A 12,679-nucleotide genomic window follows, 5' to 3' on the forward strand; every position below is an offset into this window, starting at 1 on the left:
TGCACTGAACTTGTGTCCTGTTACAGATTTGAACTGATTTCCAATCACTTATACTGGTTTGTGTGTAACTTCTGTCCTTAGCCTCATGGTCTGGGCTTTCCTGCTTAGCTTTCCCCCAAAATCCTTAAAGGGCAAACTGCCAATGCTTTATGCTAAGCAGAGTCCCTCCTGCCTATTCACCAATACAAATCTCTTACGCTTGGTGATGACAAGGCACAGGCAAAGCAGGACTTCCATTACAGGGACAGGTACTTAAACTAAACTAAAATGCTCTATGGATTCTCTTTCCCTACAAGGTTCTTTGCAGACCCAGAAGGAAAAAAAAAAAAAGTTTCCTGGTGGTAGGTCTATAGTTGAGAGACAATCTGTCAATGGCCCCAGACTGTAGCCTCAATGATCCTTCCATGGGGCATCAGACTCTTCTCTTGGCCAGGTCAGTTAACCAGAATGCTATACAATAGGCTGCCCTGGGAAAAGTTCAGACTTGCAAAGTCCCAGTGCTAGCATTTCCTTCATTTACATTCACACAGGATTCATAATTTGATATAGACATAGCTCACTCTGTCATAAAGCTTTCTTCATATAGCATCTCAATCAAATCAGATGACATAGGTAGAAAACAAGGTCAGGATTTGGTCAGGCATTTTTACAACTTTTTTTGAGGCACCATGAGAGCTGCTGGGCCAAGTCCGCAGAGAACGTCAATGCACTAAGAACACATGCTAGAGTTCCTTCCTGAACCCCAGGATCTTTCCTAAAACCTCTATCATTTCACTAAATCATATGGCTAGAAGGTTCAGCAAATCCCTCCTAACTGCTTCTTATAAGCACAAATCTCTTGTGGTTACTGTGCTGCCTACATTTAAGAAGCTCTGCTTCCTGTCACATGAGCCTGGGTTACCCAGGACAGAGGCCATAGCTAGCTAGATGTCTTATTACAGACTTTATTTATTTGTTTTTAAGAGCTGAAAAATTGGAGTTCCTGCAGACAGTGCTGTTCCTTATTGTACAGCCTTGATCACCTTTCCATTCTTACAGATACCACACGTTCATAAGATCCCAACCAGATCCGACTAGGAAGAGGAAAGCATACAAATTCAAAAATAACGGACAGGGATCTCAAGCATGTAAGCTTCTGTGTCCCTGTAGCTGCAGTTGTATCTTGTTTCTGTCACTGCAATTGTAGGTCTGGAATAGCTTCACCACCACTTAACAGCCTCAGAAGACTTCCTGCAACCTGTGCAGTTGCCTTTGGTCCCAAAAATGGAAACTAAAAAAAATAGTAACCTTGCGACTAATCCAACCCAAAGAAGCCACTGTCTTTCATTATCATTTCCAGGTCATATTTCCAACATCACTGAAGGAACAGGAAACTGCTATACAGCAATGTTGCAACAGACAGAGTTAAGCAGAACACTGGAAAACTTTTGCTTTGCGGTAGCGATTAGAAACCTGTTTAAAATTCCAGCCTTTGAAACCAGAAACATACATCCCATTGCTATTTTAATGGTTTATTTCAATTTATTAATATCCCTATTTAAATGGAAGAGTCATTCTTGCTAGGGTGCAACACACTTCATCACATAATCATCTGTATATTCACATTTCTATTCCAGTATAGCGGTTAAGCAAAAATCACCTCCAGGAGTGCAGTTTTTAAACCTCTGGAACTCACTGGACTGGAGATAACTTATGTGGGCTTTTTATTAACAGAGATGGTCTTAGAAGTACATGAAGGAAAAAAATAATCACAGCTTTAATTATATGAGACTATTCCAAGGCATTCCCTTTGTGAAAGCTGAAAAATTATGAGAATGAATGGAAATGGATTCCTTAGGACAAGCAGCCAAGCTTCTGGCTCCTACTTCTTCAGGGGGTAGCTTAAAAGCCCCCCTCAAACACATTTTTGATGTAAAATAAATCCAGTCAGTTGGCAATATAACGAATGGAAGAACTACCCCCTTGGCTTCAGTGAATTTAAACAAAACAGATAAAAATCTCTTTGTGCTTTTTCAGAATTCATACAATTTAAGAAACAAAAGAAGGTGGGGATAAGCAAAGAATGTCAGGAAACACTTCTAAAGATTTTTTTTAATTCACAGTTACACTGATTGAACTGATTAGCTGAGGTTTAGCATAAGAAACCAAATAACAGCATTTAGCAGGAAACTAATATTGTTATATACTTCCGTTAAAGGACTCCTTTAGTTGGCACAATCTTAGCTTTAATTTAGCTACCACTTTAATGTTTTTGTATTTTAAAAAAATAGGTAGTCTGTTTTTAATTTTGAGTAATAACATGGTGCTGAACCACAAAGTATGACTGCAAATCATAATTATAGCTGAATTACTTCATTTATGGAGAAATCCAAGAGCAGACAACCAAAATTTAAAGTATGGCATGCTCATTAAAGTCCCTTCCTAGATTCTTCTCAAGGTGGGGACTGCCTTTCTAAGTAATAAATTATGTTACAGTATACCTGTATTTCAGAGAGCTACAATCTACAGATTAATGACAGTTGTTCTGTTATGATTTTCTTGGGTCAAAAAAACAAAAACAAAAAAACCCCCCCAAAAAAATCAATCTTTGCTTCTGTACCCCATCTAGAAAAGGGAGTACTTCCTTTCTCCACACACTTAGTCAAACTAGATTCAAAGTCTTTTTTGAGTCTTGCTTGCTTTGCATTTATACTATGCCTACCTAACATGGGCCTCAAGAGACGCATCTGAAACAATGGCAGAGCCAATTAGGTTGGCCAAGAATGCAGATTTCCTAGAATGCACTCCATATGTTAGGCTAAGCCAATTCTTCTCAAACTTCCCTGGCAGAAGGACTAGTTTATGATGGATGGGGGGTTTTTTTGTTTTTCCCCCCAAATTGAGGGCATTTTAAGTCTTCTTTTTCCATTAAGACACACTGAGCCCCAGAGCTGCCGATGAGCTCTGTGAAAGGAAAGCCTACACCAGCATTGGAGTCTGTTAAGATAATGCCAGATAAATCCTCCACAATTCTAATAATAATAATAAAATGTCTACTTGTTTTTAAACAGTGCATTTTTCATTTTATTTTCCCAAAGGGGGTCAATACCATCATTCACATTTTATAAGAGGGAAAACTGAAATCCAGACAGGAACAGAGACTTGCAAAGGTCAAGCAACAGGAAAATGTCAGAGCCAGGAATAGAGCTGGTGCTCCGAAGTTCCCGTTTATTGCTCCTTCCAGTAACCCACATTGCCTTCCAAAGCAGAGGTTTTGTTACACAGTATATTTTCAGAAAACAAAATGCTTGTCTTTTTGCTGCGTTTTTCTTCCTTCCATCAGCCAAATGCAAATGCCAGCAATAGGAAATAAATGCCCACCTTTATACAGTTGACCTTATTTCAGTGGCAATAAGCATGAAATTAAAACCCCTCCCCCATCTCCCCAAGTGCAGAAGTCCTGAAAAGAGATGCCCTCTTCTAGAGACAACCGAATTGCCAATACAGTTAGTAAAAGAATTAATAAATGGAGCATTTAAAGTAAATAAAAGCTCCAGTGGTCACTATTAAAATGTCAGAACTCTGCAGCAAATGTAGAAACTATTGATGTTTTAAATGTCGACTACTTTATACTGGCAATATTACAGTAGAAACCCTTTGCCATTTAAAAAGGCACTGCCCATTGCTTTAAAATCATCAGATATGTGGGTTTACAAGTGTTTTTTGTTTTTTCATTTTACCAGTATTTTCGTTACCTAGAAAAAGAAGCAGTATGAACTCCCAGCACATCTGAAACCATGGTTACTATATTTCTCCTGTTCTGCTTTAGCAGCTATATGGAAACAAAATAAAGACCCTTTGCCAGCTATTGCAAAATGAAGAGAGTGACTCTAGTGCCTCTACTTACCATTCTTCTCCAAGCAGCAAATGCAATAATGTACAAGACTGCAGTTTCTGGAGGGTCACTGTCAAGTGTGCAATAGTTCCTGATACAAGCACCACATTCTAAAGGAGTAAAAAGTAAAGAGTAGAGTAAGGAGTAAAGAAGTACTCATTCTAAACTCTGCTCCCATTTTATTTCCATTAACTTCACTGGAAGCAGTGTTAGGTTAAGACTGTCCACTTCTGAAAATCCTTACACTTCATGAACATGCACCATTGTATAAAACAGTGATTCTTAAATCAGGATGCTACTGCCAGAGTGCAGTGAAATCCTTTTAAGAGTGCCATGGGGTACTGCAAATTTTAGCTAACCCCTTTAAAATGCCTCCTAACAGTTAGTTAGGCAGAGGAACAGATTTTTAGTAGGCTCCCATAAAAGCCATATTGCTGCAGCCTTCTTTCTTAAATTTGTCTACTAAGTCTGCAATGGTATATGCATCAGATACTGCCTGCTTGGTCTAAGGACTATGTCCAAACCACTGCAGCACTTCTTTTTTTTTTTTTTTTTTTTTTAAAAGACTCATATCTTGCAGATATGTAGGCAGGGGATCTTTGACATCTGCCTCACTCTTTACTGTTTTTCTTCTGAACATTTTAACTTGCATCTCCTGTATTTTTCTTACTGCTTAAAGTTAGTTACAACTCAAATCCAGTATACAAATCCATAAAAACATGCCAAAAAGTCCAATTTCCAAGATAACCAAGCCTGAAAACAAAACTCAAACCAAAACAATGGACCCCTCTCTATAGGCAGTCCGGACTACCCTGGCAGTCCATAACCCACAAAGCAAGCTTCTTAATTGTTCACAATCACAAAGTAAGCTTTTCAAGATAAACAACTTGTCCAAGTATCCCTCTATTTTTCTAAGTGGTCGGTCTAACCCGAGACTACTATACCCGGCACTTCTACCACTGGGTGGTGTGCACACCTTTAGATAGACAGACACACGCATATACAGACAAGACTTGCTATACAGATAAACACACAACTGCTCAATAACTGCAACATAGAACCTTATTCACCCCCACACGCTTTCTCCACCAAAAATGTTACATGGATTGCCAATTGCTCAAATCACGAGCAAGACTTTATAAAGGGAGACAAGGCAAGATGCCACTTTTATTGATTACATGAGTTAGACTTAGAGGTTCAGGCACACCATTCATACAAACACACACAAATCATCATACACTTCATTACACACAGGCATACACATACACAAAACCACCATTTCATCCACATATACACCAGATATAGTTACCAGCAATAGTCGCCCAATATCAGCCCAGGGTGGCCAACCCGGGCTTACTGAGTAGACAATGATGATTTGAAGATAGCAGATTTAAAGATAACAGCTGGAGCGTGGTGAACAGATTCATCTGTGCTCCGATGAAACAGCAGTAGAGAAAGAAACTCACCCAACTTGGCATTTTCAAAAAGTGTTCTTTTCTAGGGATTGGCATCCTTTGTTTCAGTGCTTTGGGGTTTTTCCATACCCAGCTTGTTTTTGCAGTTGTTCTTCTTTTGTCTTCAGCTTATCTTAGCCTTGGATTGTTTTTGTTGCCCATGAGGCAGAATTTCTTCTTTTGTTATCTCCTTCGTGCCTTCGAGCTTCAAAGGGATTCTTCAGCCATTTGTTAGTTACTGGTTGGTAACTTCCATCTGGCACCTTGTTGCTTACATAAACAGTTGAATCTTCTTCTCCTATCTCTATGCCATTCTCTCACCATTCACCCTTTTACACACACTGATACATAAAGGCTATGCAAAGTTCATTCACTTACATCAAGCAGAAGTATACAAAATGGAGTTTTCAAGTTGCTTACAGGACAAAACTAACAGTTACATTTCACTATTATTACACTGTATGTTAACATCAGCTACTTTAGTTCAGTTCATGCTACAGCCTTACATTAGCACAGTTACATGTGCAAACACTTACACGATTCACAAGATAAACCCATGGGTTTCAAACAGGTAACCATTGTGTCAAACCTGTTGTAGTCTTTTCCTATTCCTTGCAACACAAGAATTGCTCTATTATTTTTCTATATTCAAGAAATGAGTGAAATGTACGAACTGGCATTTTCTGCGGGTTGTCAAATCTAAGGAGGTTTAGGACCACTGCTATAAAGGAACCAAACCAGGGGTGAAAGTTAAATGAATAGACAAAAAGCATGTCTCCTTTAAGATTGCTTTCTCTCTAAGACAAATCTCATAGCAATTCATGAACCCCTTACCTCTAAGGTTCAGTCCCACAAACCAATGGCAATGCATGGGGGGGGGGGTGCATGGGTGCACGTGCATCCCCTGAGCATGGCAGTGTACCCCCTGTGAAAAGGTGCCACCGCCACTACTGGCGGCACCTGTGGGCAGTCCCCACTCGCCACCAATACCGCCAGCATCATCTGTGAGTAGTTGCTGACCACTGGTCAGTGCTCACCACTGCCCCACAAACCCACCACTGACAGCACTACAGCTGCCTGCAGGGGATCCCCACTTGCCACCACCATGCTCCCACTGCCTACAGCACTGCCACCACCTGCACGAGCTCGCCATGCCCCTTCAGCCTCTGGGGGTACACTGTGTTCATGCCACAAACATTATCAGTATGAACACACAGGCCTAACATCTACGAAACTCATCACTCAGGAGAATGACTGTTGCTTACTATAGCAGCCCACTCACACCTTCAGGATTGTCCTGCTCAGCTTCCTCTTCCTCTTTATATCACCCAGTTCTGGGGTAGGACAGGGCATCTCCTTAGAGATACATTTCAAGAAAATGTGCCCTAAAGGTGTAGTACACTCTGTAACATGTCTGAAAATAAAAGCTTACTGGGGAAGAAAACATCAGAGCATATAGCACTGAACCAAAGATTTGAGGATATTGTCCATTTAATAGTAATCCTCTGAATTGGAGAGCATCATTTCTTAGTTTTTCCTGTTTTTACACCCCAGTTAACCTCTTTGCGTGTGATATTTTCAAGAATGACTAACACTGTTAGATTATGCTGAGTGCCTAATAGTTTAGGCTTGTTCTTAAAAGTAATATCTTGGCTTTGAGGTGTCAAGAAAATGTTAAGTGGTAAGTCTTATGATATTTTCTCTTCCCATTAATTTACTATACCTTTCCTCACTGATTAATATAAGAAATTCTTCACAAAAGTGCAAATTTTTTTTATCAAGTGTTTCAAAGCATTAATTAAGCATGGGGAATATAGGTACTGACAAAACCGTACATATAAATTTCTTTGCTTTTTGATTATGTGCTAGACCCCTGTGTTTGGGAATAGGGGTGCGAGTAGGCAGGGACAGCAGGTTTGTGTTCACACACACTATGGGTTCTCCTTCGCAACTTGACTTGTTTACTTTAGACTTAAAGCTTTCAAATGCAGTGTATTCTTCTTCAGGTCTGAAGATAAAGCAGGCAGAGCAAGGGCTAGTCTGCAGGACTGTGAAATTGGAGGGGAAAAGTTCCCAGAGGCAGTTGGCAGAAACTTTTCAAAATTTCCAAACAATTTGCATTACCAAAAAAAAAAAAAAAAAAAAAAGATTACTTCATAAGGTTATTAATTTTCTTCAAGAAGAAGGTAGAGCAGAGCGGCATCAGAGAGACTAACTGGTTCATAGAGGCATGAGCTTTTGTTGGGAACAGCTTGCTTTATTTGCCAATTTTTTTTTCTGGTTATTATTGAACCAGAACTCTCCCCCCCACCCCTAAACTATTAACATATTTGATCAACTCTAAGCTTTATTTGTTTTTGTGAAGGCAGTTGCCATTGAGGTCAGCTGTGCTGATGTGCTTGATTCAGTGAAGAACATTTCTATGACAACTTGATTTACAAAAGAAAGTCAATTCTTTATAGGAATGTTCTGCAGTGAACATAGCCAATACCATTTAGCTATTTTTATTAGATACACAGTAGCCCATTATTTTAGCTGGGGTCCAGAATAGATTTAAACAAGAAAGATGAAAAATATTTACAAATAAACTAAAGCCAATCTGATGGAACGCTGTTGCATCAAGGTGAACACCAATTAAAAGCAAACAAGCTAAACAACAAATTATGTAATAAAATGTGCTACAAATAACATTGGGGAAATCTGCTGTTTTAAAGACTTTGACAGGGTTGCCCAAAATGTAATTATACCAATACCCTTGGCTTCCTAAAAGCAACAGAAAGGACAATACCAAATAATATCAGGATGGATAGTTTAGACACACACACACACACACACGCACGCACACACACACACACACACCTGTCCACTTGTATAATTTAATCCCAAGAGAAGCATGGTTGGGTACCGTGCATCAGATAAAGAGAAAGCAAGTCTGAACCCACATCTTGTTTCTTCCCTTGATATGCAAGAAATGTGGTAGGCTCAAAACAACCATAGGCTAAAGACAGTGCCCCTCCCCCCCAGATGCTTATGGCACAGAATCACCTGGTTATTATGTGAATGCACTATAGATTCAGTACCACTACAGCTCTGGAGTACTGTACTATCTGCTTACTATCTTACTGTCATCTACACTCATTTGGATCCAGATATACCTCCTCCATTGATGGCTTAAGTGAAAATCTAATTTATTTCAATGCAGCCCTACAAGCAACATATTTAATTGAGTTCATAAGAAACATTATAAACAATAAGAATAGTCTGCCTTCATTGTTACTGCCTTTGGCTCTTCTGCTGCTTTTCTTTATGCCCTCTTTTGCATATTTGTCATGTGTGTACACAGTTGCACTGCAAGACTGATCCTCCCCCCCAACTTTTTCTAATACAACACCAACACCAAGAGACACTGATTTGAGGCCCTGAATGTGCATTTAAGACATAAGTGCAGCATAATTCTCAGAGCAATAGTAAATTCTCACATAAGATGCATCTAATAACAAAGGTCACCCAAACAAGATAATACTTAACTCTGGTATCTAAAGTATAAAAGAGCAATGGCTCTACTATACCCTTCTAACCCAGCCTAACCTTTCCCACCTCTCAAAATCATTTGACACTGTTCCTATTACCAGCTAGAAGCAAGTACATATCCACATCAGCATTTAAGAACCCAGAGTGTCTTGGCATCCAGGTTCGTAAACTAGCTGAGGGATCTGGAGTAGAAAGGGAAGCCTATTGCGACCGAAATCAGCACGCCCATCCTTTTTGTAGGAACAAGCCTTTAAAAACCCACTGCAAAAGACTTGACAGCATCCATCAAGGAAAACAACTCCCTTTACTCTAAGGAACAATGTGAACTTTGAGACTTATAATTCCAAAAACATTGCATTTCTTTCAGTTTCACAATGTTCATAGTCCTCTGTGCTTTCACTCAGAAATAACTTGGCATAGCTTGAAGAGAAATGTGGCAGACAATACATTTGGTCACTGTTAAGAAGTAGATGTGTATCATTTCATGTTAACCAGGTGTTCTTTTTTCACAGATTTATTGGATGCGATGGTTAATCCTCAAAGTGTGCAATTTAAGACTGGGTACAGAAGTTATACCATTGCTTGGTAAGCACTCAAAAAGCATTCTAGTCATAACCAAACGTGCTGTCAGGACACGCAGAACATTGTAAAAACAGCAGATCCCACTCTAAGGTAACCCTGAATGGATGTGGTATCAGACTTGAGCACTTTAGGTTCCAGCACTGTAACAAACACCTGTACCAGATCCCATCGTAACTCACATTGGGTCACATTCCACCAGCAACCCATGGGGCTTTGCAGCACCCTACTCACCCTTCTCTCAGGGCAGTGCTCCTCAGCCAGAGCCCATCTGGTCTGCCCAAGTGCCCAGCAAGCCCCACCTCTGGGCAGCTGCTGACAAGAGTCAGTCAAGCATCTGTCCTCCGGCCTGCCCATGTTCTCCCTCCAGTTAGCATAGATGCATCCATACATAAAGAAAACTGCTTTTTCTGAATTTCTTGTATTGCATAGCATTATGGGTGCTGTTGAGCAAGGGTTGAATGTGCTTCAGCTAGTATTTTTGGCTCAAAGAAACTAGGACTGCTTTTGCTCACAGTTAACCTGTCTTAAGAACCAATTCATTGCACTGATTTCTGGCAACGGGCAAGTTCCCTTATGAACATGAAGCTTTTGACATGAAATCATATTTAATTCCCGACTATTTAACGTGGCTCAGAATGGCATCAAGATCAGTTTGGTGATGAAAATACCCTCTAACCCCAGCCTCTACCAAAAGTATTAAATAGTTTTGTTACACTGTTAAAATGGCTTGTACTTTTCAAATGCTGTTACAGAGCCCCTGGTGTAGACAGGAGCCCCAACTCCTATTACTGTAAAAATACACACACACACACACACACACCGGGATACCTATACATACTAATATGTAGCACTACTATTTCCCATCTTGCCTGGGGAAACCAAATGCATGTGTAAAATGTAGACTGTGAGAAGCACTTACACTGCCTGCACTCTGTACAGGATGGAGAAGTGGAAACTCATTGCGTTCAGCTCATAGACACGAAGTCCCAGAAACCTTGGATGCTTTGTACACCTGCTTGTAAAACATCCTTAGCTGAACCTAAAATTAAAGTTACTTTGGTTACACACAGGGCACATGTTACAGACTCCTGCATTCATTTATCTGTTATATTCAGATCATGGCCACCCATGACTTGCAGCTTGGGGGAAGAAAGGGAGGAGGGTTAAGGGGTCTCCATCCATGCATCAAACCCAGGAACGGTCACCCTCACATCTAGTCCGTGCCCCCCACCCCACCCCCATTGGGCACCTCAGAGACGGCCGCCCAGACGGAGCCCATGGTTCCGGGCTCCATGCAGACGGAGCCCCTGGCTCTTGGCTGCGGGGGCTGCCTGTCCCTTTTTCAGGCTCTGGGGCCCAGGAGCATGGCCCCCTCCCCTTGCGGGGTCTGCTCCCTACTGGGGTCTCTGGCGCGCCAGCTGGAGGAGCTCCAGGCCACAGTCCAGAGACTGCGTGGCATCAGGGACTGCGAGCAGGAGATAGACTCCTACTGCCAGGCCCTTCTCCCCCAGGAGCCGCAGGGGAGAGCTCCGTCTCCCTCCACGACTAAGGAGGACACTGGGACCTCCCGCTCTGCCCAGTCAGGGGCATGGACCAAGGTGGTCAAGGGCCCTAAGGCCCGCCGCACCAAGGCCCCCCCCTCGCCGGAGCTTAGCAACAGGTTCGCACCTCTTGCAGCCCCGGCAGAGCCTGCTCAGTTGCCAGCTCCTGCAGGCAACCCAGGCTCGACCGCAGCTACTGGCCCCGCTCTCCCCAAGACAAAGCGAAAGGTGTTTGTTGTGGGAGACTCCATCCTGCGGGGCACTGAGGGGGCAATCTGCCGCCCCGACCCCTTAGCCCAGGAAGTCTGCTGCTTCCCAGGGGCCCGCATCCAAGACATTGCGGAGAGGATCCCACAGCTCCTCCAGCCCACAGACCATTATCCCATGCTCCTTATTCATGTGGGGACCAATGACACGGCTCGGAGCACCCCCAGCCAGGTCATGAGGTGCTACAGGGATTTGGGAGCGGGGCTTAGGGGTCTGGGAGCTCAGGTGGTGTTTTCGTTGATCCTCCCAGTCTCAGGCTATGGGCTGAGGAAGGAGAGGAGGATCCACGTAGTGAACCAAAGACTGCGGAGCTGGTGTCATCGGGAAGGCTTTGGCTTCCATGACCACAGCCCGCTCTTTGGTGAGAGAGGCAGCGAGCTGCTGCGAAGAGATGGCCTCCACCTCTCCCCCCTGGGGAGGAGGCTCTTCTCAGCCAGGCTGGCTGACCTGCTCCACTGGGCTTTAAACTAAGCCCCCTGGGGAATGGGGGGGACTACTGCCACTGCTGGCCCACTGAGTAACCCTTGCAAAGCCAGCAGACTAAGGCACTTAAGGGAGCCCACCCCTGCCCCAGCCCTGGCACAATCTGTGGGCAAGGCAAGAGCCCCCAAGGGCACACTTGCCTGCCTGTACACTAATGCCAGGAGCCTGGGCAACAAGCAGGAGGAGCTTGTCCTCCTGCTCAGTGCAAAGAATTATGATGTCATTGGGATAACGGAGACCTGGTGGGACTCCACCCATGACTGGACCATACCCTGTACAGGAGGGATCGTGTTGACAAAAGGGGCGGGGGTGTAGCTCTCTATGTGAAGGAAAGCTACATGTCCCTGCAAGCTGACGTTGGCGACCGGCATGGACAGCTAGAGACCCTCTGGGTAAAAATTCGTGGGGAATACAGCACAGGGGACACAATGGTGGGAGTCTACTACAGACCTCCCACTCAAAGTCCTGAGCTTGACCAGGAGTTCACCCGGGAACTGACTGAGGCCCCTTGCTCCAGGACCTTGGTTGTCATGGGTGACTTCAATTACCCGGACATCTCCTGCGAAGATCACTCAGCGAAATCCAAGTGGTCACAAAGCTTCCTCTCGTGCGAGGATGACCTCTACCTGACTCAAGAAGTCTAGGGGCCAATGAGAGGCAAAGCGCTGCTCGACCTGGTACTGGCTACGGGGGACGACCTAATCGGCGACCTAGTGATCGTGGTCGCTGTCACCTAGCTTCCCATCGAGCTGATCACCTTCACCATCTGCCGTAAAGCTGGCAAGTCAGTCAGCAACACAGAAGTCCTTGACTTCAGAAAAGCTGACTTTGACAAGCTCAAGAGGCTTGTCGGTCAGGCCCTTAGGGACCAACACCCCAGGGAGATGGGAGTTCAAGAAGAGTGGTTGCGATCCTCAATGCACAAGCTAAATCTATTCCAACACGGA

General features: G+C 43.2%; 1 protein-coding gene across 1 annotated transcript in view; it reads right to left on the bottom strand.

Moving 5' to 3' along the window:
- The window catches only part of LOC149857272 (ferritin heavy chain A-like), a 54,443-nt gene that overhangs the window by 4,975 nt on the left and 36,789 nt on the right, over window positions 1–12,679 (bottom strand). The window contains exon 8 of the mRNA XM_090063291.1: window positions 3,887–3,984. Coding sequence (XP_089919417.1) covers window positions 3,887–3,984 — 98 coding nt within the window. The remainder of the gene's footprint in view (window positions 1–3,886; window positions 3,985–12,679) is intronic.

The sequence above is a fragment of the Crocodylus siamensis genome, chromosome 9 (assembly GCF_052110815.1).
Source record: "Crocodylus siamensis isolate JL-2025a chromosome 9, ASM5211081v1, whole genome shotgun sequence".
In the NCBI taxonomy this organism is placed as follows: Eukaryota; Metazoa; Chordata; order Crocodylia; family Crocodylidae; genus Crocodylus; species Crocodylus siamensis.